General features: G+C 47.3%; 1 protein-coding gene across 4 annotated transcripts in view; it reads right to left on the reverse strand.

The window, feature by feature from the left end:
* Nucleotides 1–6579: 6579 nt before the first annotated feature.
* TSC22D1 (TSC22 domain family member 1) overlaps nucleotides 6580–21220 on the reverse strand; it is a 99899-nt gene continuing 85258 nt past the window's right edge. For 2 of the 4 annotated variants that reach the window (XM_084767096.1, XM_084767103.1), the window contains exons 2-3: nucleotides 9057–9105; nucleotides 6580–7925 (exon numbers count right to left, since the gene is read on the reverse strand). In XM_084767096.1, the coding sequence (XP_084623222.1) occupies nucleotides 7668–7925; nucleotides 9057–9105 (307 nt within the window). In that variant the 3' untranslated portion in view covers nucleotides 6580–7667. Of the gene's footprint in view, nucleotides 7926–9056; nucleotides 9106–9514; nucleotides 9850–10040; nucleotides 10066–21220 lie in introns of those variants that run through there. The other 2 variants (XM_084767102.1, XM_084767101.1) reach the window with 2 other exon arrangements.

Consider the following 21220-nt stretch of genomic DNA (forward strand, 5'->3'; position numbering starts at 1 on the left):
GGTTGGAAAGCGCAGATGGTATGTTTATACCGAGGCCACATCAGACAGGGCAACGGGGAGTGATTTGACTTTGATGATCATCTGTGGGTCTTCTGATTCTTGAATTTACTCTTGTTTCTCTTTGGTGTGCCTCAGAGGATCCAGTTGCATGGGCTCCTGCTGGCCAGGTGACTTAAAAAGCCTCCTAAGAGCCTGAGGCAGGATCCTGCATATTGCTGTTTGCTGGAAAGGATGGACTTCCATGCTAGCCCCAACCTGATTCCACATGACCTCTCTTCCGGGCATCAACCAAGGGGATGGGCAGAACGGCAGCTCTGGGCCAGCTACAGACACTCCCCCCCACCCCCATAGGCTCTATTTTTCAAATATAGCTGCCTGTTTCGGAGGAGTGGCCAAAAAGTGACTAAGCACCCCAGATTTTGGCATGGGACAAATGTGATTTGCGCCATCTAAATTGTGTCTTTGTAACTCACTCGGTAGCAAATGATTTCTCTCTTCTGGTGTGAAGAATCCTATCTGGAAAATGCTTAGGACATGGTAAGAGCACACGGTGTGTAGTAAGAAATGGATCCCGCATTCCTTTTCCCCGGAGGAGCCTGTGGGTCTCAAGCTGGGCCCCGTTCAGCCATTCCAAATCTGCAACTGCTTAGACCAATGGCGCAAAACAGAATCCAGCAGTCACGGCACTAGGACCTAGGACCTATGCTTTTCTTCTTTAGGAAGCCAAATCATACGCACTGTTACATGATCTAGCCACACAATTTTAAGAGCCAGCTGTAAGGGCTGATGAGATGGTTCAGTGGGTAAAGGCCCTTGCTGCCCAGGCTGATGACCTAAGCAATAACCCCTACTCCCACAGAGGAGAAGGGAACCAACACCCACAGCTCTTCTCTGACTACCACATGTAGGAATGGCGTGCACCTCACCTCAAATGAATTTTTTTCTTTTCTTTCCTTTTTTTTTGGTTTTTGTTTTGTTTTGGTTTTTGAGACAGAATTTCTCTGGGTAGCCTTCTCTGTCCTGGACTCACTTTGTGGACCAGGCTGGCCTCAAACTCACAGCAATCCATCTGCCTCTGCCTCCCGGGTGCTGGGATTGAAGGCGTGTGCCACCACTGCCCATCAAATGAATTCTTAAACTATTTTAATAAAAAAGGAATTAGCCACTATAATCCGGCTTTAAAGACGATCTCAAGCGCCTACCTGCCCCAGGTACGGTCTGGATGAGTGGTACCTAAGTGTGGCTGATGATGGAGTCCACCACAGGGACTCAGCAAGAGTGGAGGGTTGTGGTGGCTGGACTGTCGGGCCTGGACCCAAGGTCCTAGGTTCTCATGACCTGGCAGCAGGCTGGGCACTGTCACAGGGAATTAGACTCAAGATGCCTTCGGCTTGGAACCAAGACCCTCCTATCAGGATGAATGCTACTCAGTCACCTTTTAAAAAACATGTCCGAAAACCGTATCTGGCCACTGGACTTGAGATGACCCAAGGGTCAACAGGCTTGACCTCTGATTGCAGCACGCGCCCTGTCAGTGGTGGTTCTTAGAGTGAACCACACAGTATGACTTTAGCCAGCCACTTCTCACTGCAGAATGTTTTCCTAAACTATTAGAAAAAAAAAATTCATCCCCTCCACATAGGGAGGAGGCAAGTGTTTTGATTAACTATGCCAACAATTATTCTTCCCATGGTTATTTAATAGTTTCTTCAAAGTCAAATGCAAGAGTCATTTTTTTTCAAGGGCTGGGCCATGTTAGCTCAGTTGGTAGCATGCTTACCTAGCATGCAGAAAGGCCTGGGTTTGATCCTCAACCAGGTGTGGTGGCACATGTCTATGACCTTAGCCCTCAGGAGGCAGAGGCAGAACCACCAGAAGTTCAAGGTCATCTTTATCTACTTAGTAAGTTTGAGGCCAGTCTGAGTACACGAGACCTGGTCTGTCTGTCTTTCTTGTCTGTCATGCTCTCTCATGTGTGTGCATGCTCACACATCTTTTTATGGATGGGAGGGGGGTTTCCAGGGTGGGGTTAGTAGGTAAAGTGACTATTGAGCAAGCCTGAGGTCCTGAGTTCAGATCCCAAGCACTTTTGCAGTTAGGGCTGCAGAAGAGGAAGGAGACAGACCCATCCCTGAGCTTGCTGGCCAGCCAATCTAACCAACTGGTAAGCTCCAAGTTCAGTGAGGGATCTTTTGTTACAATATGAGGTGGGGAGTGATAGGAAGAGAAAAAGGTATTGACCCCTGGCTTCCACATGTACTCACATGCACACATGTACACACCTACCAACAGGCACATGCAGATTATCTTCTAAATGTATTCATCTATTTCCAATGTCACTCTAATGTGCTCAATTTGCACGATATAATCCATTAATTCATATTTCTTTGAAACCACCTTACATGTTTATGCACTAGTTAACAGACTAAAAATATGTCTAAATTAATATCAGAAATGTGTTTTTTGCTTCTTTATGATCGGTTTAAGATGGGGCTAAGAGGACAAGGACTATGCTTCCTCAGGCACTGGGGGCCTCGGGTTCGTAAGGCTAACCATCTTTCAACTGGTTTGAGTGGAGGGGACAGACCCCCCAAGCACTGTCTATGGGAAGGGTCCTATGAACCCCCCTGGAAATGACAAGCCAACACCTCCCCTCCCCTGATATTCACAGTGGTGGCTCTGGGTACAATGTCTGCAAAGACACTCTTACTGGGAGCGAGGGAAACAATTGTGGGCCCCAGTCATCAGCAACCATGAAGTCCTGCAGGATAGGCTTTGCGAAGAGCTCTCTGCCCTGACAGCAGAGATGTGCTGTCTGATGCAGGTGATCCCAGCCTGTGGACATCGTCATGTGACAGTGCCATCTATAGAGTTCAAGCCAGAGAATGGTACAATTGAGTTTAAAAATAAAAACCACACACACACACTTTTAAGTAAATTTACAATTCACAGGGGCTCTTTGGTCCCAGGTTAAACGCGTCTGGTAGATGCCAATGCTTCCCTTTGGAAAAAGATCTCTGGCACTTTGTTCTCCAAAGTTTCAAGCTGCTACCACCAGTTTTCCTGCCCAGGGCCTCCCATAGAACAGTGTTTAGGAGACTGCGCTTCTTGGGACTTAAACAGCTATCCAGACAGACTGGAGCACACTCCTAGCTCCTGAGGCCTGAGGGCTGTTGCTTGGAGGGGGGAACTTTCCTGATCCAGGACAGCTGGGGAGGCCTTTCTACTTTGGTCACGCAGGATGGCTCGTGATTTACCTCCATGGTCACTAGGTCTTCCGTTTGCAGACAGGGAAGAAGGCCCTAGGATCACTGAAAATGATTTTCTTCTGGGCCAGCTTGGCAGAATTCAAATCCCTCAGCACTCACCTCTAATGAAACCCAAGTCTCAAATGACCCTAACTCCGAGGAAGGTGCAAGAAAGAACTAGGCAGTGGGGCCTAAGGCTACTACTGCTCTATCCAGGTTTGCCTGAGCCTTTCCAGTGTTTAGAACTGAAAGCTACTTTCTGGGAAGAGCTGAGCAAACGAGGTGGCCGGGCACTCAGAAAGCTGCCACGGCAGCAGCTGAGCACTTAGGAAGACTGTCTTCATTGAAATAAACATTGTCCCTGGAAATTCGGAGAATGTGTGACATAAGGATGTAGCACACACATCTACAACCAGTCTTGGTCCCTGGGTCAGCTACAGGAAGTGTGTGTGTGTGTGTGTGTGTGTGTGTGTGTGTGTGTATGTTGGGGAGGGATAGGGCCATCTTACCATGCATTTAACAGTACCCATTTAGCAGTAACTTTTTTTTTTAAAGGAATGTCTTGTTATATAGCATGGGATGACTTTGAACTCAAGATATTCCTGCTCCAGCTGGAACTACAGGCATACATCCCCACACCCATTAACAAAGAGTCCTTAAAGAATATCTAGCCGGCTACAGGAGCCCAGCACTGGGGGAGGCAGAGGCAGGTGGATATCTTGAGTTTGAGGCCAGCCTGGTCTACAAAGTGAGTCCAGGACAGCCAAGGCTAGACAGAGAAATCATGTTTTGGAAAACAAACAAAAAAAGATTATTATCCATCATTGGGTGGTGGTGCACCCCTCTAATGCCAGCACTCGGGAGGGAGGCAGAGGTAGGAGGATCTCTGTGAGTTTGCAGCCAGTCATGGATGGCTTTGTTTAACAGAGAAACTCTGTCTTGAAGAGCCAAAGACAAACAAACAAGCAAGCAAGCAAACAAAGGCTGAGCAAGCCAAGGGGAGTAAGTCGGTAAGCAGCACTCCTCCATGGCCTCTGCATCAGCGCCTGCCTAAAAAAATTATCTATCATCTCTCTATGGATACACACACATGCAGAAATTGCTGACAATAGTGTCCCTGGCAGGTAGAAAGTACTCATATTCTGAAACTACTACAGCGTCTAAAACCCTGGTGCCCACAGTGTCCATCAGAAAGGCCTGATTTGAGCTAAAGTTTAGGCAAGCTATGGGTCTTAAAGGAGCTCTCACCCAAGCAATCCTTTTAAAAATGGGAAAGTGAGGCTGGGCATGGTGGCACACGCCTTTAATCCCAGCACTTGGAAGGCAGAGGTAGGTGGACTGCTGTGAGTTCAAGGCCAGCCTGGTCTACAAAGAAAATTGCAGGGCAGCCAAGGATACACAGCGAAACCTGCCTCAAAAAAACCAAACCCAAGACCACAACAAAAATGGCAAAGTGGGTCTGCAGCTCCTATCCCCTCCAAAGATCAAATATCTGGTTTACACAGTGCCCAGGCAGGATCAGAGCGGGGACCCTACCACACAGTCTGCTCCCCAGCTCTGTGAGTGGGCAGTTAGCGCTCCATTTTCAGGCTATTTTACCTTAGAGGCTATTTCATTTGCTTCTCTTTCTAATCTTACTGCTGTTATGTAAAAGCAGTTCTCAGACAAGGCCCAATAGCTTCATGTGATACTTCATGCAGCCTAAGGGGCAGTAGTAGTAGTGCCTGCATTGAAATTCCTTTCTAATTATGGTTATAATTAACTTTCATACATTTCTTGAGCAAATTTAAACCTGATTCTGGCATTCTGTATTCATCACAAAATGAAAAAGTAAAATGTCGCTTTTAAAGGATGCAAAACTCAAAAAGCACAGCTCCTGAATTCTAAAACATTGTTAATTTGAAACAGAAAGCAAACACTCATTAAAATCAGGTAAAATCTGTCTCTCCTGCACCGTGCAACAGTCTGTCCTGCTGAGGGTCTGTCACGAACACCAAGCGCTCATACAACACTGCATTCCGATTTGGAATTTATTCCTGTCCCATGGAAACGTGATGTGTGATACAACCAATTATACAGTAACCTACAGGCCAAGGAGGCCTAGTGAAGTTTCGAAGCAAGTAGTAAAATGTCCTTAAAAATCACCTTTAAAAATGTTTAGATAAGCCGGGTGTGGTGGTGTACACCTTTAATCCCAGCACTTGGGAGGCAGAGGCAGGTGGATCCCTGTGAGTTTGAGGCCAGCCTGGTCTACAAAGTGAGCCCAGGACAACCGAGGCTACACAGAGAAACCCTGTCTTGAAAAAGCCAAAAAAAAAAAAAAAGTTTATAGATAGCAGCCAGTAGAGCAGAGCAGGGAGACTGTCCCAACTTTACAAAGGTGAGAGAAGGGCATGAAAACATCTTTGGGTTTTTGTGATTATTATTTCACATATAATAGTCAAGACACCACAATTTTGTGGGAGTTTCGAATTAGTAGTATTTAATGAAACAAAGCTGGAGACTTCAAATTCTGCACAATTACATTAGAAAGGCCACTGTCTGGTTTCCTTTAGAAGAGGGGTGCAGTTACTACTTAAGCACCCTTTAACGTCAGTGATGTAGCCCCGAGAATGATGGAGGCGTTCAGGTACCTGTCAGTCCCCAGATCTCTCTACGGCCAATGCCGGCAGCTTACAGTGAGCAGCCCGACGCTTTACCCTTCCAGTTGGTAAACCATTCTTCTCAGTGAGCCCTGATGTGTGTCATGTTCCCTGACTCTCTCCACCCCCTGCTCCTTTACCTTAGAGAATCCAGGACTCAGGTTAAGCCTCAGAGAATGAGTGCGACCCAATTCCTGTCGGGTTAAAGAGCTGTGGCTGAGGTCCTGGGGCTGGGGACAAAGCCCAGCCCACCCTGTTGTCTCAAGGACCCTGCTAACTCCATTTACAGGACCACTCAGAAGGGACTTAAGTACCAGGTCCTACCTATCTCAAGCCTAATAACAATTATTCAACCCCCAGAACCCTGTCTAAAAACACAGGAGCAGAGCTCTCAATGTGGAAGCCAACTTGTCACTTCTACCTTTGATCCTGACTGCAAATACACACAGGATCTAGCCCTCTCTCCCCCCAACCCCCACGGATAGCCACAGACCATTAAGCTCTACAGAAGCCCTTAGAATTTTAAGTAGGGGAACTGAGGGGTGAGGTGACTTTGTCACAACGAATGCAATGGCTCTAAGCATCCAATTTCTCTCACTTGTACAGTCAAGCCGCTGGTCCTTGATTTTACTGGCCAAGCTGCTGTTTGTCTAATGGCAGTTAGTATTAACACGGGCGCGTGGAGACACTTGTTTATCAACATTTTATATGCTTTATTGAAAGGTGACGAGTACAACAGTGAAATCCAGTGATAACTGTGTAGAGAACATGCACAGAAGCGTATGCATCCAACTATACAGCTGATACGCAGAAACCCCTATCTCCCTAGCAACTGACCGTTTCCTCCAAGTGGTCAACCAGCTCAACCGAGATCTGTTCATCAGTGAGCTGGGAGTTGACTTTGCAAGATTCAGCAGCTAGATTTCACATTACACAAAGTAACTAACTGTGCCAAATTCTTAAAATTTTCTTCAGGTGTGGTTTTTGCCATGAAGCAGTTTCTAAGTAGTTCTCTCTTTGAAGGGCAGGCCACACCTTTTCAGACAGCCAATGTAACATCTAAATCCCAATCTGTACAACCTAAACAGTAGTTACGGTCCTCTATTGTACAAATTCGTTACACTACATACACAAATATACAATAAGCAAAACAACCTTCATAATAAGATAGCCTAGGTCCCAGCTACCTGTCACCGTTTTGCCACTAATAGCTTTGTGTCTTCTGATGTTTCAGAAAAGAGGGACAGTACTACCGTGGTTTATAAACTTTGGTGACAGTTGTCGGTTTGTAAAATGACTGCATCCCCCCCGCCCCACTCACTGCAGTCTTGTTTCTGGCCTCTCAAGTTCCTTGAAGGGAAAAAAGAGGAGACCGAAAATCCTGGCACAGCCCACCTTCTGAGCCCCGAGTAGGCAAGCCCCCAGGGCTCTCAGAAGCAGGGTGGGCGGCTGGGAAGGGTTGAAAAGGCACACAGCTCCTCGGCATCAATTAAACCATTCCTCAGACATCTGCCGAGCTGCACAGGGCGCATTCCATGCTCATTCTCTGGTTAACCTTTAATTCACTCAACTAGTACATTTCTTCAAGCCAAAAGCATATGAGTGCTTAATACTGGGGGAAAAAAAGCGAGAATGGCATGTGTGTGAGTCTCACGGCTCTTTCGTAGACAGCAATGAAATGAGTGACTGTGGAGGCGGTTTCTCGCTAGCACATCTCTTCTTCGGTCTGTTCAGTTCAGACAGCAGCAGCCAGTTCTGTCGGGAGGGGCATAGCAGGCTATGCGGTTGATCCTGAGCCCTGGGACGCTGGCTGTGCAGGGGGCTGTGTGGTCCCCTGTGGCTGCGTGGTGGCAGGAGGGGAGCCAGTCTGCAGCTGGGCCTGAAACTGGGCAAGCTGCTCCGGACTGGCCAGTGTCTTCAAGAGATTATTCTCCTGCTCCAGCTGGGAGTTTTTCTCTATTAGTTCTTTGATCTGCTCCTTCAGAACCTCCACCTCCTCTCTAACTGCATACATCAAATGGCTTTTCACCAGATCCTGAAAGCAAGAGGCAAAGAAAGGTAAATTTAGCTCACTAGGTCCTGGGCTCTGGCTTTCTGAACTGTCCTTCTTAGCTCTCCCTAACCAATGGCTGTACTCCGCGCCTCCAGACAGCATTAAAGCACACTTGTGGAAATCTGCGCATAACCACAACGGTGCCATACTTAAAAGTTTAATGTGATCGAGCTTTTCAAAAGTCTCTAGACTTTCTCTGCAGACATATTAGGCAAGGACGATGCCTACAGTCCAGTTTTCCCATTCAAGATGGCAAACACGTTCAGGCCCTGTGTTCCCATCCAGCCCGAGGCCTAGTGGCTGCTTCCCCGCCCCCAGGCCCTCCCATCCTAGGGAGCGCCTCCTCCCTCCCTCCCTCCCTCCACACCGGCTGCAGCCAGTTCCTACAGAGCGTGTTGCCGCATTTTCTTCCCTCCACCTCTACTCTCCCCCCCCTCCTCCAGTGATTAAGCTGACATCACAGAAACCTGGGCAGACGTCGTAGCCAATGAGAGCCCGAGTTATTTATAGATCTGAATTAAAGGTTCAGAGTTTGCCTAGCAACAGTGGGCAGAGAATCCCGTGAGAAGAGCCACAGGCGCTGCTCCAATAACAAAGAACGACCAAGGCGGAAATAAAAAATAGGAGAAATCCAGGCGCAGGCCGAAAAAACGAAACTTTTCTCCCATTCTCCTTCTCTGCAGCCGAGGTAGAGGTTCTGATATGGTCTAGAGACCCCTTCCTCTGCTCCCTTCAGCCGGGACCCCCAACTCCCTCTCAGCTCCCCAGTAAAATCTTAGGGTTCCTAGTAAAGCCACATCACTGAAAGCGCTCCTAGGACGAGTATTGAGGAAGCCGGGCCGCTGCTGACTCCTTATCCCGACATTACGTGAAATGGGTCCAGAGGAGGACCCAGGACCTGGGGCCCATCTCCCTCGGTGGCAGGCGTTGGGGTATGTGGCTTCTCTCCACGCTGCCAGGGCACAGCGGGCAAGCGCTGGCATTTCTGACCTATGCAGCAGAGCAATCAGTACCATCTGGATTTAGCTAAGGGATGCACTAGGTCCTTCCGAGACATCTCGGGTTTTGTGCTGTGCCCACATTGAGTACAACTAATTTTTCATCAGTACATACCATAGCTTGCTCGATTTTGTTGTCGATAGCTACCACACTTGCACCAGAGCTGGAAGAGAGGATAAAAAAAAAGAGATCATCGATAAACGGAATTGATCTTTAGTATCCAGGATAAGGATAGATCTCTGAACTCAAATGACGTTACTACAAACATGTTTTGAGTATTTTTAACACTACAAAATGCCTCATATTCCAGAAAATACCAGCCATTTCTCGAATATCCAGGCATTTCCCTTTTTCAGTGAGCCACAAAGGACTAAATTACATAATGGGAGAAAGCCTGTTTTCGAGCCAGATCTCCGAAAATAAGGACCCTCTGACCATTTCAGAAAGCAACATCTATGTCACAGTAACCCTCGGCATGGACAAAGGAATTCGCATGGCTATCTTGTACCTGCATTACCACAAGTCAGTTTACTCCGAGTCCATGTAAGCCAACTATCCCAGCTGACATTTACCTATTGTCAAGTCTCACAGAAGCGTTTTCAGTTCCCAGCAAAGACGACAAGAAAGAAATTGAAAAATGTCTCAGTTGGTAAACTCCTAGATCCATCGCCACTGCTCTACACCATTGGGATTTCATGCAATTGCAGCCAAAAAAAAAAAAAAAAAGCCTCGTGGAAAAAAAGCGAGAGGGAGGGAGCTCCAGCAGCAGCTCGGTTGAAACTAGATAAAGCCTCCTAGCTGTCCGCAGCCCGGGGCGTGTGAGAACGGCAGCGCTGGCTGGTGTGACTCGGCTTCGGCGGCGGCTCGGTCCGACCTGGCTGCCGGCTCCACTCCTCTAGAGGAGGCCGCCCGGCCCCAGCGCCACATATAGGCGGGGAGGCGCCGCGCCGATTGGCCGCGCCATAGGCCCGCCCCGCGCGCTCCCGGGCTGCGGTCCCTCCCGGTGCCCGCGGCGGCGGGGAGGGGGCGGGGGCTGGGCGCCACCTCCTCCGGGCCCGCGTCAGGGTCCCCGAAAGCACCCGGTGCCCGCAAGCTTACGTCTAAGGGAGTCAGACCCCGTCTCCAGAGCAGCCAGTCCCCGCGGCGGCGCTGAACCCGGCAGGCTTGCTATTTGCAACCAGACCCGGCCGAGCTACTGGGCATGCCCAGTCCCACCAAGACTCAGTCAGGAACGCCAGCGTCTCGATTTCAATTATTGGGTTCTTACAAGAAGCAGTAACAGGAGGCTGTTTTGTGCAAGGATAATAACCCTGCTACAGGAATTCTTTTTTCATGTTAATTAATTCAAAGGGATATTACATTTGCTTTTTCGGTGGGCGATAGCTTCATATAAAGTTTATCGCTTACGTGTAGAAAACAGCATTGCATTTTCCTCTCCAGGCAAATAAAAGAGTCAAAGGAATCCACAAGATGAAATGCAAGGAACCTTCTCCAGATGCCCCTAAAGTTGTAAGCCTTAAAATCAAAGTACCCTAACTGCATCAGTAATTATGTCTTCTATTTACAGCTAGAAAAAGTCAACCTACAGGTTCAATCCCAAACAGATCTATTTTCAGCTAGTCCCTGAGGCAAAGGGTTTTTGAAGTGAGCTGGCAATTCTGCCAAGACTCAATCCCCAGTCTTCTTAAATCAGAGGTACTGGAATACTGTCAAGGACGTTTCCCAAAAAAGCACACAATTCCTTATATGTAGCCACTGCGCATTTGCAGTGTGTCCAGAACCAGTAAAAATGTCGACAGAATCTGATGGTAGCTAAAAAAAGTTCACCAGTCAAGAGACCTGCAGTCTCAGCTCTGCTACACCTTGTTGTCACAGCAAACAGCTTAAAGCCGTTGTAATAGCTTAACCCGGGGCAAAATTATCTCTAATAATTTAAATATCTGTAAAGGTACATCAACGAGGACTGCAATTTAACATAGTATAAAACTAAAGCCAGAAGTTTGATTATTACATGTTACATACAGTTTGCCTGAAGAAATTTTAACCTCTACAATACTGCCCTCTAATGGCAGAATACTATAAAAACAGGAAATCACTACTACCAAACTGCCTGTAAAAACAAAAAACAACAACAAAAAACCCTCTCTACTCCATAGGCAAATGGTATTCATCACAAATAATTCCAAAATAAAAACTGACTATGAAACATAAATACATACTCTACACTCATATGCAAAGTGAACCCTTCATCTCTCAAGATGAGGCTCCTCCCTTGAGGAACATCCTTTCCTAAACCTGCCATCAGAGCCTCTTAGACAATCTTGGAAACTGAGTCACTTAAACACCAAATATAATTAAACACAGCACAAGAAGAGTAATTCTCTTCTGTGTCAAAATGGGTGTGGCTACAAAACAATATGCTTTTTATTATGTTTCCTGTTGGGCTTTGCCTCTGAATAAAATGTTAGCGTATTGTAGTTTATGATGTGAGTTGTTTGAAGGCGCCATTTTCAGTAAAAGGGAACACAGTAAGTGAAGCCGAACAGTCAGGATAGCCCATGAAACAAGCACAGGGTCCCTACGTCCATGAGTGCTAAGCGTGGTGATGACTAGGTTCTTTGTAGCTTCTGAACTTTGAAAGTTAAAATTATAGCTCTATCAATCTGTATCTTTTAAAATATTCTACCCGATCACCAACGCCAGGGGAAAGGCTATTACACAAAGATAAGACTGTAAATGCAAAGGAGCGAAAAACAGAAAGGAAATCCTCTGAGGCCAAATAAAGAAATGAAGTTAAGATTCCCGTCTGGAATATAACAGGATCACGGGATTTTATTCATGTTGACCTTCAACATAAATGGAAGACCCACACTGGGGCCAGTGCCTATCATTTCAGCTGAAGCAAACACCAACAACCAGTCTATCTAATCCACAGCCCTACTGAGCGCCATTTGGATCTCTAGTACAGTCCACTTTAAATAATTAGCAAGAAGGCTGTGTGTGTGTGTGTGTGTGTGTGTGTGTGTGTGTGTGTGTGTGTACACACTTCTGGAAAACTGACTGGCTGGACCAAAGGCCAAAGAATACCACCCACCCACCCCCACCCCTACCAAAAAACAAAAACAAAGAAACCGCCGAGTCTTTTCAGCTCTTATGCACATGTGCTAGATTCCCTTAAAACTGGATTTTATACAAAAGGAGGAATATATAACTTGAAAACAAAGGCAAAGTAAACATAAGTTGTCTTCTTGGGCTAAACCTTTGGATCAGAAGTACCCTTAAATGTTCTTCCATTTATCAGGCAAGTATCTTGTGAGTCTACTGCCATGTCTGAGACTGTGACAGGCCTGCCAAGACAGTACAAAGGAAATGTAGCAGCTCTTCAGGAGAGACCCCCAAAGGCATCGCCGGGCCTCTAAACACAGGAAAGGTACAGACACTTGAAATTTGCTACTGTGGTCTGCAGAGTCTTTGAATGGGTTCCGCTTCCACCGCCTCTGGCTGTTGGTACCAAACGTGGGCAGGGCCTGTGAGGTCCCAGGTGACCAGCTGAGGCAGAGACCCACTCAGAACAACCTCTTTCCCCATTCAGACTCCTGGTGACGCTACAGGAACTGCCAGGGAAGCAGGCAAGGTGTGCACCTTGTAAAATTGCTCGCCTACGGACCCCCAGTCACCTCATTTCCCCAGGTTCCTAGGAACCAGAAGTAGAACAGCATATGTAAGAAAACCATAGATTACACAGCCAAAGAAGATGTGATTAAACACATACACAGAGACAGACTTGGAGAAGGGGACAGAAGCGAAGGTACCACTTGGCCATAGCAGACAACATCCTGTCACAGCACCACAGTTTAACTTAAATAGTTCAGGCAGCCAAAGACAAATGCAGCATGGTCTCACAGCTGAAGAAGGTGACATCACCGAAGTAGAGGGCCGAACAGTGGTTACCAAGGTGAGGGTGATGGACGAACAAGAGGTGAATGGAAGGATGCTAGTCAAAGGATATACAATCTCAGAGAGGAAGATAAGTCAAGACCCACTGACTAGCGTGGCAGCTTCAGTTAACGAGGATAAGGAGTTCCCTTTAAAGAAGCAAAGAGCGGGCGCTGAGAACGTGGGAAATAATGCATGCTAGCAGCCACCTGAAACTAGCCCACATTATTATGTGAATATAGAAATATATGAAAACAGTGTTAAACAGTACCGTGTGCCATCTTACCTTAAAGCAGAATATTGCAAGAAACAGAAATGCACAAGTCTGACGAGATGAGCAAATGCCTGCAACAGTAACAGAAAACAAACAAAACACCGAAACAAACCACCCAAGTTCACCATCACAAAACACATGAAGACAGGGATGGAGGAGCACAGCCAAAGGGCCAGAGAGAAAAGGCAAGTCACAGACAGAAAGGCAACATCAGCGAAAATGGTTTCGTACAGTTAGCGCAAGACCACAGAGACAAAGGTCTTTACAGTTCTGAGAGAAAAGGCCTTCAGTGACTGGAGTCCCCACGTGGCCAAATTATCTCTTTCAGCGCAAAGCTAGAATAACATTTTTAGATATTTTATACAATATGGCGGAGACTGAAATCAAGAAAAACAGTGGGCGGGAGATACCACAGCCAGAGCCAAAGGTCAGACCCCGGGAAAGGGGATTGACAGGCCAGAAGGCTGCGACCTCAAGAAAGCCGCCCTCCCTCCCTCCCCCCCTCCCCTGAGGCAGGCCCACACAGCAGCTGCTTGGTGCCTGGGTGGCCTGCTGGTGGAGGGGCAGGAGCAGAAGTAGGGCAAATACCCCAGGCTTGCAGAGTTGGGCAGCTGCGGCTCTGTAGGTACACGCTAACTCCCATGGAGCCAGCCACACACCTCCCCCAATCTCCACGGCCATTATGTTAGAGACTAAAAAACAAAAAACAAACAAACAAACATGACATTTACTGAGAAGGTGGTAGGCTATTCCTTGTGTGTGAATAGCTTAAAAGAACTAAATTGCAGCTACCTTTATCACAAATTAATCATATAATAACTCAAAATTGAAAAATCAAAAAGAGCAAAAGAAATCTCACGGAGAAATATGGAGGTAAAGAAAAGAAACATTAAAGTACCTGCACCCAAGAAACAGATGCGGGATGTTAAGGGGGAAATGGTAATTATTTTCACATTCATATTCAGCCTGGATTTAAAATGAAATCTTGTATTGAGGTAAAAGGGAAGAACACAAACACAGGGACACCGAACACAGGCGTACTGACTCCCTACCAACAAAGCATCCGTGAAAAGTACCCAAGCCTTGACCCGGCCTCGGCCAAACAACAGGACAGCAGCAGCAAGGAATCATGGCGGATCTTGACTGGTGAGGGCTACGGAAGTGAAAACATCTAAATCTGGAACAGCGAATGCTTAGAAGGACACTGGCACACCGTGGAGTGGGCGTGCACCCATGCGTGTGTGTACCTGTATGTCTCTGTGTGTATGTGAATCTATGTGCGTGCCTGTATGTCTGTGCATGTGAATGTGTGTCTGTACATGTGTGAATGTGCGTGTGTGCCTGTATGTCTGTGTGTGTGTGTGAATGTGTGTGTGCCTGTATGTCTCTGTGTGTGTGTGAATCTATGTGTGCCTGTATGCCTGTGCATGTGAATGTGTGTGTGTGTGTGTCTGTATATGTGTGAATGTGTGTGTGTGCTTGTGTGTCTCTGTGTGTGTGAATGTGTGTGTGCCTGTGTGTGCGCGCGCATATGCTCTTTGTTCCTATGGAAAGCTGTCTAAAAGCAAGCCTAACATCAGTTACTCACCATGCCCGGCATTTGATAAAAAGCAGCAGATATACAAACAGGAAGATCTGACTCACAATACAAGAAAAATCATTTAAAATACCTATGTGTGGCAAAGGTGGCAGAACCTGCAGACAGGACAGTTGAGTGAAGGGTTCTTTGTATGTTCAAAGGTAGGCAAAGGAATTAGCGTAGTAAAGACAGGTATAAAAACCCAAAGAAAACTCAGATTAAGTTAAAATGAAAACTACAATATTTGAGAAGAAAAATACACTAGATGGGGAGACAGCAGAAGTGTTAGTGCTGCATCAACAACAGACACTGTGCAAAGTGCGCCACAGAGAAAAGGCGGTTAGGATACAGAGAGAGGAGGGAGGGAAGCAGTGGCCACAGCAGGAGGAGCTCAGAGTAGGGGGGGACAATGTCACTAATGCCAAAAAGGAGAACTGTGGTAGAAAATAATGGTTCCTTTCCCCTAACTTTATTACAACAATAACCCACCCATCTGAAGAGTGCCCACATAAACCCCCAGGCAAGAAAGGGCCACAGGGAACAACCCAGTCACACAGAGGGACAGCAGCCTCCTGCTTGCCTTCTACTTGGAAACAATACCAGGCAGCACATAGTCCCAGCAGTATATTTATGTCATGAAAGAAAAAGTCAGAAATAGATCAATATATAATGGCAAATTGATTTTTCACACCAACGTAAAAATTCTGAGAAGAAATGGTAACTTTTCAATAAAGTCTCCTATGATCCTGGGCCAACTGGATGAAGTCAGAATTAAAGAGCAGAAAAAGAAAAAAAAAACCCACCTGAACAATTCCTCATACAGATGAAACATTGGCCACAAACACACCATACTGTAAATGTAAAACCCTGAACTAGAAACCTTCTATAAGAAAATCATGGAGAAATCATATACTCCTTGGGTTAGCAAATACTTCCTAGACATGACTCTAAAATCACAATCCATGAAGGAAAAAGAAAGTCAGCAACGAGGCTGCTATGGATTCAGAGTTTAGTCTCTGGAGTTAGTCCTAAAAGAATATTGGAAGCAACTTAAAAGGTTAACAGGTATCAGGAACTCAGAACTCAGCAGCCAGTAAAGAAATGGGCAAACACCAAAGACATGCATTTATATTATATAATATCATATTATATTAGCTTATACTTATTATAAACAAATGGAAAAATACTAAGCACCATCAATTACAACAAAAACTCAAACCAAAGCTGTGAGATACCATTATACAACACACCCGTATAAAAACAACATAAGGCTGGAGGCAGAGGCAGGCGGATCACTGTGAGTTTGAGGCCAGCCTGGTCTACAAAGTGAGTCCAGGACAGCCAAGGCTACCCAGAGAAACCCTGTCTCGAAAAACCAAATGAATAAATAAATAGAAATAAAAACCAAACCTCAGTCTTTGACCTGAAAGCACCGGCACCAGTCAGGCAGGCAATGGACCATTACTGACAGTGGGAATGTATAATGGCGCAACTGCCTTTGAACACACATCCCACCAAAGCCAGTGATCCCAGCTCAGATTACGAATTCAAATCCGTGCACGCTCAGAGGGGCTTTATCATAAGCACTGTAACTGTCACTCAACTGCAAGACAGATAACCACGTCCCAGCTAATCTAACGAGGTTCACTCATCAGTAAAGAGACATGAGCTACCACTAACAGCATTGAGTGAATCTCAGGACGCAGTGAGTCCAAGAGGCCAAATGGGAAAGGCTGCAAAGCACAGGGTCCTGTTTATACGCCATCCCAGGGAAGGCAAAACAGCAGGGATGGAAGACAGCTCCAAAGCTGCAGGAGCTTTGAGGGAGGGGAGCGAAGGTGGTAAGAGGACTCCATTCAAAGGACCCCCTAAAAGTTGGAGCACCCTCAAAGCCTCGAGGTAATAGTATTCAAAGGGTTAACTGCCTCCACCTTCCTTCCCCCACCCATGCTTCGTGAGAAGGATCATTCCAAAGCCAAGTTTCCTCATAAATATCTCTCTGCTAAATGGTGGCAGATTATGAAAAATCAGGAGCCACAGATGAAAATGGCACCCCAGATTTAGAAGCGAAATGACATTCCATAAGAAACATCTGAAGCGAAAAGTTGTCCTGATTACGGTTCTATTTCAAGGATTTCATGTACATCTCCTATCAAAAATGAACACTAGTTCTTCTTTGCTTTTTATGCAGCCGTGGAAATAGATGATTTGAGCTTCTCTTACACCTTAAAAATAGCCACTTCAACCTAACATTTCATGATAAATTCCTGAGGGTAACAGTGGGAAGCAGCAAAGATGAGGCAGTGGGGACCAGATCAGGCCATGTAAAGAACCTGCAGGGGCCGTGACAGTCAGTCCCGTGGTGTGGTGACCTTAAGATGGACAAATTCAACAGAACAGTTTTATTTACAAAGGTGAAGATAAACTCGAGGGTGGTACCCAGCCTCCGACTGTCACGGCAGTATGGACTCAGGTGAGTCAGTGCATCGGGAAGGTGGCACAGTGTCACCCTCGAGTGTTCAGTGAACTTTCCTGCTTTGACAAAGGACATGCGCCTGTGCGATTGCCTCTCTGGGCACTGGCTGTGGAGCTTCACCTGAGGGTTACTCTATGAGGCAGCCAAAATTTTAGAGGGAAAACCAGCTTTAGGGACCATTTGCTTTTGATAGACTTATTCTGTAGGTTTAGAAATGGAGGCTAAAGGCATTGTGTGTCCAGACTTAGCCATGCACCTGGAAGATGGGCACAGAAGCGGCTTCTCAGCATATTATGCGTTAGAAGTGTAGACCAAAAGTCCAGAGGCATGGACAGAGATCTAAAGCAATAGGCACCAGAGCTGGCGTGGCAGAGAGCGCAGAAGATGGAGGGCCACTGTCCAGCTCAGGAGAACCTCAGCAGTCACCCAGACCCATCCTCCTTACAGGAGACTGGCAACCCACCCCACAGCCCAAATGTGGCACCTAAGCCTCCAGGTGCCAGGGTGTCCAGTCTGGAGAGGTGGCTGACCCTCCCAGCCTTCCGCTTGGATGCAGGGCGTGCTGGTCACAGATTTCAGTCAGTCCCACTGGCAGCATGCTCAGCAGTCTGTGCAGGTGCTCTCCCAGCACTGGGACAAAGTCCTGGCAGCAAGCAAGCCTCACCACAGCTGCAGGCTGGCGCATTACAGTGCAGCCATGCCCAAGAAAGATGTTCAAAGGGTGATGTCATGGGTCTTCCTTTGGAGAGAACTGTGAGAAAGGTCTGGGGGAGTTCAAGAGGCCCAGAGGGAATGATACTTTGTAACTAAGGTGGGCAGGCTGTGTCGGCTCCCCGTGAGACCTGAGCACTCCTGTGGATCCTGGTGCACAGCAGAGTCTCCTCCACTCTCCTTAAGCGTCGTCTGTATGCGATCCTGACCTTGTTATCATCTCCACTGGTGACAATTTAGTAAGGGACAGGGGACAACAGCAATGGCCATGAAGAGGGAGCTCACTTTCAACGCTCACACTCCCTGTCGGTGCTGGCGGGGTGATTCAGCAGTCAGGTCGCTCACCACCACACAATGCAGGCCTGACCATGTGAGGACGAAAGGAGAGAACTCACTCTGTAAAGCTGACCTCTGATTTCCACACATGCACACACTCACTCACATATCACACTCACACACACTCTCACACACACACACACACACATACACACACACACACACAATGATTTTGAAAATAAAATGTGCTAACTTGTTTTTTTTGTTTTTTGTTTTTTTAAAGGACTAATATAATACATTTTGACTAGCAGAATACAAACTAAAATTTTTTAAAATTCTCTTTGGGCACTCTTTCATTTATTTATTCATCCTTTTTAAACAAGAACTGTAAAAGGCCAGGAAGTAAAGTTATAAAGATGAATGAGTCAGAGTCCCCACTTCAGTGACTCCAGAGGGAATGTGTTTGTGTGTGTGTGTGTGTGTGTGTGTGTGTATGTGTGAGTGCGTGTGGTCTCATAGGAATACAAATACAAGATGAGAAGCTAAGGGGCATCTCTGAGAGCGGAAGATCCCCTCTGGACCTTGAAAAACAAGGAATTTACGTAGTACAAGAGGGAGAACATCTGTAAGAGGGGAAAAATGCCTGGGTTGCAAAGCGGCCATGCCAAGCCTCTATGCCACTCAGGAGCTGAGAGGGGAGCCGCACAGTAGAAAGATGGAGGCTGTTGGGGAGGTGTAAGAGAGGTAGCAAGACAGACGGGGGGGGGGGGGGGGGAGAGGGGGGGTTGAAGCAGGCTGGGGCTAGGCAGGCTAAAGGGAGCCGGGGATTCCTGGCAGCTGTGGTGTGTATTTCAGTAAGGTCACTGATGCACAAGACTCCAGGAGAAGAAGTAGAAACGAAGAGAGACTACAAAGGGAGGGGCCATCAACGACTCTCTGATCCCAGGGTGTGGAAATATGTGGGAGGTGATGTCGTTGTTAACTGATCAGATGCTACAGCTGGTGAAAGAAGCTGGTTTTGGAAAACGATGGCGATTGGCTGGAGCCAGCAGCCACTGGGAAATAAGGCCTGCAACTCAGGAGAGAGTAGGCCTAAGAAACATGTTTGAAGCTGTCAGGTGGCAAAAATACCTCTATGGGTGAAATCACCTCAGGGCTGTACATGAGAAACAGACAGCAGAGCTGAGTCGAGTAGCATGAGGGCAGCCATTTGTCAGACACCCAAGCCTTCTGGGGGTCTGACAGAGGTGGCGAGGTATGATCCTGGCATAGGACAGTAGCCTTTTGAACAAGGAGACCAAAGTGACAGAGATGACCCGACAGTGGAGGGCAAGGAAGAAAGAGACAAGTCAAATTTACAATGCCTAGTGGCCCAAAGGTTCTTCAGGAAGCCCCCAAATGTGTCCTGTGAGAGAGCCCCTAACAAGTGAATGGCCAGTCCGTCAGGCAGGGGCAGGCAGACACACCGTCCCAATCAACACTGCAGAGAATGTTGTGGCATGGCACAGGCATGCCCCGCCCCCGCCTCCCCTGCCACCTGCATGCTAGCTGGCACTACCTGAGGAGAAGACGGAGGAAAGAGCCAAACAGGGCCCACGGGGCCCAGGATCCAGATGGTTTCGAGGGGTGCTTTGCTGTAGCCCCCTTCTAAAGAGAGGATTTTGCAACGGAAAGAACTGAGTCGTTGCTTTTTGAAAACACTAATTGACAATTAAAATGGCCAAAACCTATTGAGCAGTGATGGAAACGGTCTGACAGGCTGGTAAAGAAGCCTGCCACCACTGAGAAAGAGCCATTCAACAGGCCCAATCAGCAGGAGTTCTCAGAAGAAATCGGACCATGAATGACCTGAGACAAAGTAAACACCCCCCGGGGGTGATACAGAACTGTGCAGCAGAAACCACTGGCTGAGGGGGCCAGAAAACACATCATGGAGCTCCCTGGGGGCTCAGCCTGGCCTTGTCTACGGGACCTGTGCCCCAAGAAAACAAGTGTGACCCACTGTGATGGGACTACAAGGTCACCAAGGGCTTCCTGGAAGTGCTAGAGGACACGTCAAGAGGGACAGGGCAGACAGGTCCTCCTTGCTCTGTCCCAAACATCTGGACACAAGCACAGCCTGAGAGCTGTGTGCATCCATGATGCTAAGAAGTTTTATGCTTCTGTGAGTGTCTTAAGGGGCAAAATAGGGCTGTTAAAATAAGGAACAGAATCAGAAGCCTTACAGAAGTAAACAGACTTGAAGCGGCCTGATTCTACTGCCAAGGGGAGGGGCTCCCCAAAGACAGTGTGTGGTTATCATCAGACTATCTGCCGCACAGTCGTGCCCCCCAGATGCTGAGGCCTCTCAGTAGACTGGTTCTACACACATCACCTCATCCCCACAACTCAACAGGAACAAAAAACGGGCAGAACTCTGCTGATGGGACTCACACTGCCCCGGGGTTGAAAAGTAACCCTGACCAACAGGTACAAACGGTGGTGTGTGACTCAGCACTGGGGAGACACAGCGTGGAGCTGGGATAATCCAGATCAGAGGACAGGGTTTAGTCTTCAAGGAAGAACTCTCTCAGAGCACACAGTCTGGAAAGGAGTGAGTCTACCATAGAAGACTTTTCACACAGAACAGCTAAGGACAAAGGCTGCTCATGCTCAGGGACGCCGCAACAGAGCCATCGTGAGAATGGGCAGGAACCAATGCATGGTACACAGGCTTCCTCTTGCTCTTTGAGCTGGATAATCCAAGGACTGCCTCTTCTTCTAATAGAGGGATGTGCGGCTGGCATCACAAGCTACTTAGGGATTCCTGTGTGCTCTTAACAGCAATGGGTATTACAGACCTCCGATGCGGCACGGTCTGGTACTTTGTATCTCATCAATTGCTTGTCCCCCCTGAGATCTTTACTGTTCTCTGTGCACATGCTCACATATACCAAGTGCTGCTGTGTAGCCTTGCCTCCAAAATTATGCCAGATTGGCCAATAACATACCTATACCAGGGCTGGGCAGAAAAGAGGTAGGCAGAG

This window comes from Acomys minous (assembly GCF_964271855.1).
Source record: "Acomys minous genome assembly, chromosome: 18".
NCBI lineage: Eukaryota > Metazoa > Chordata > Mammalia > Rodentia > Muridae > Acomys > Acomys minous.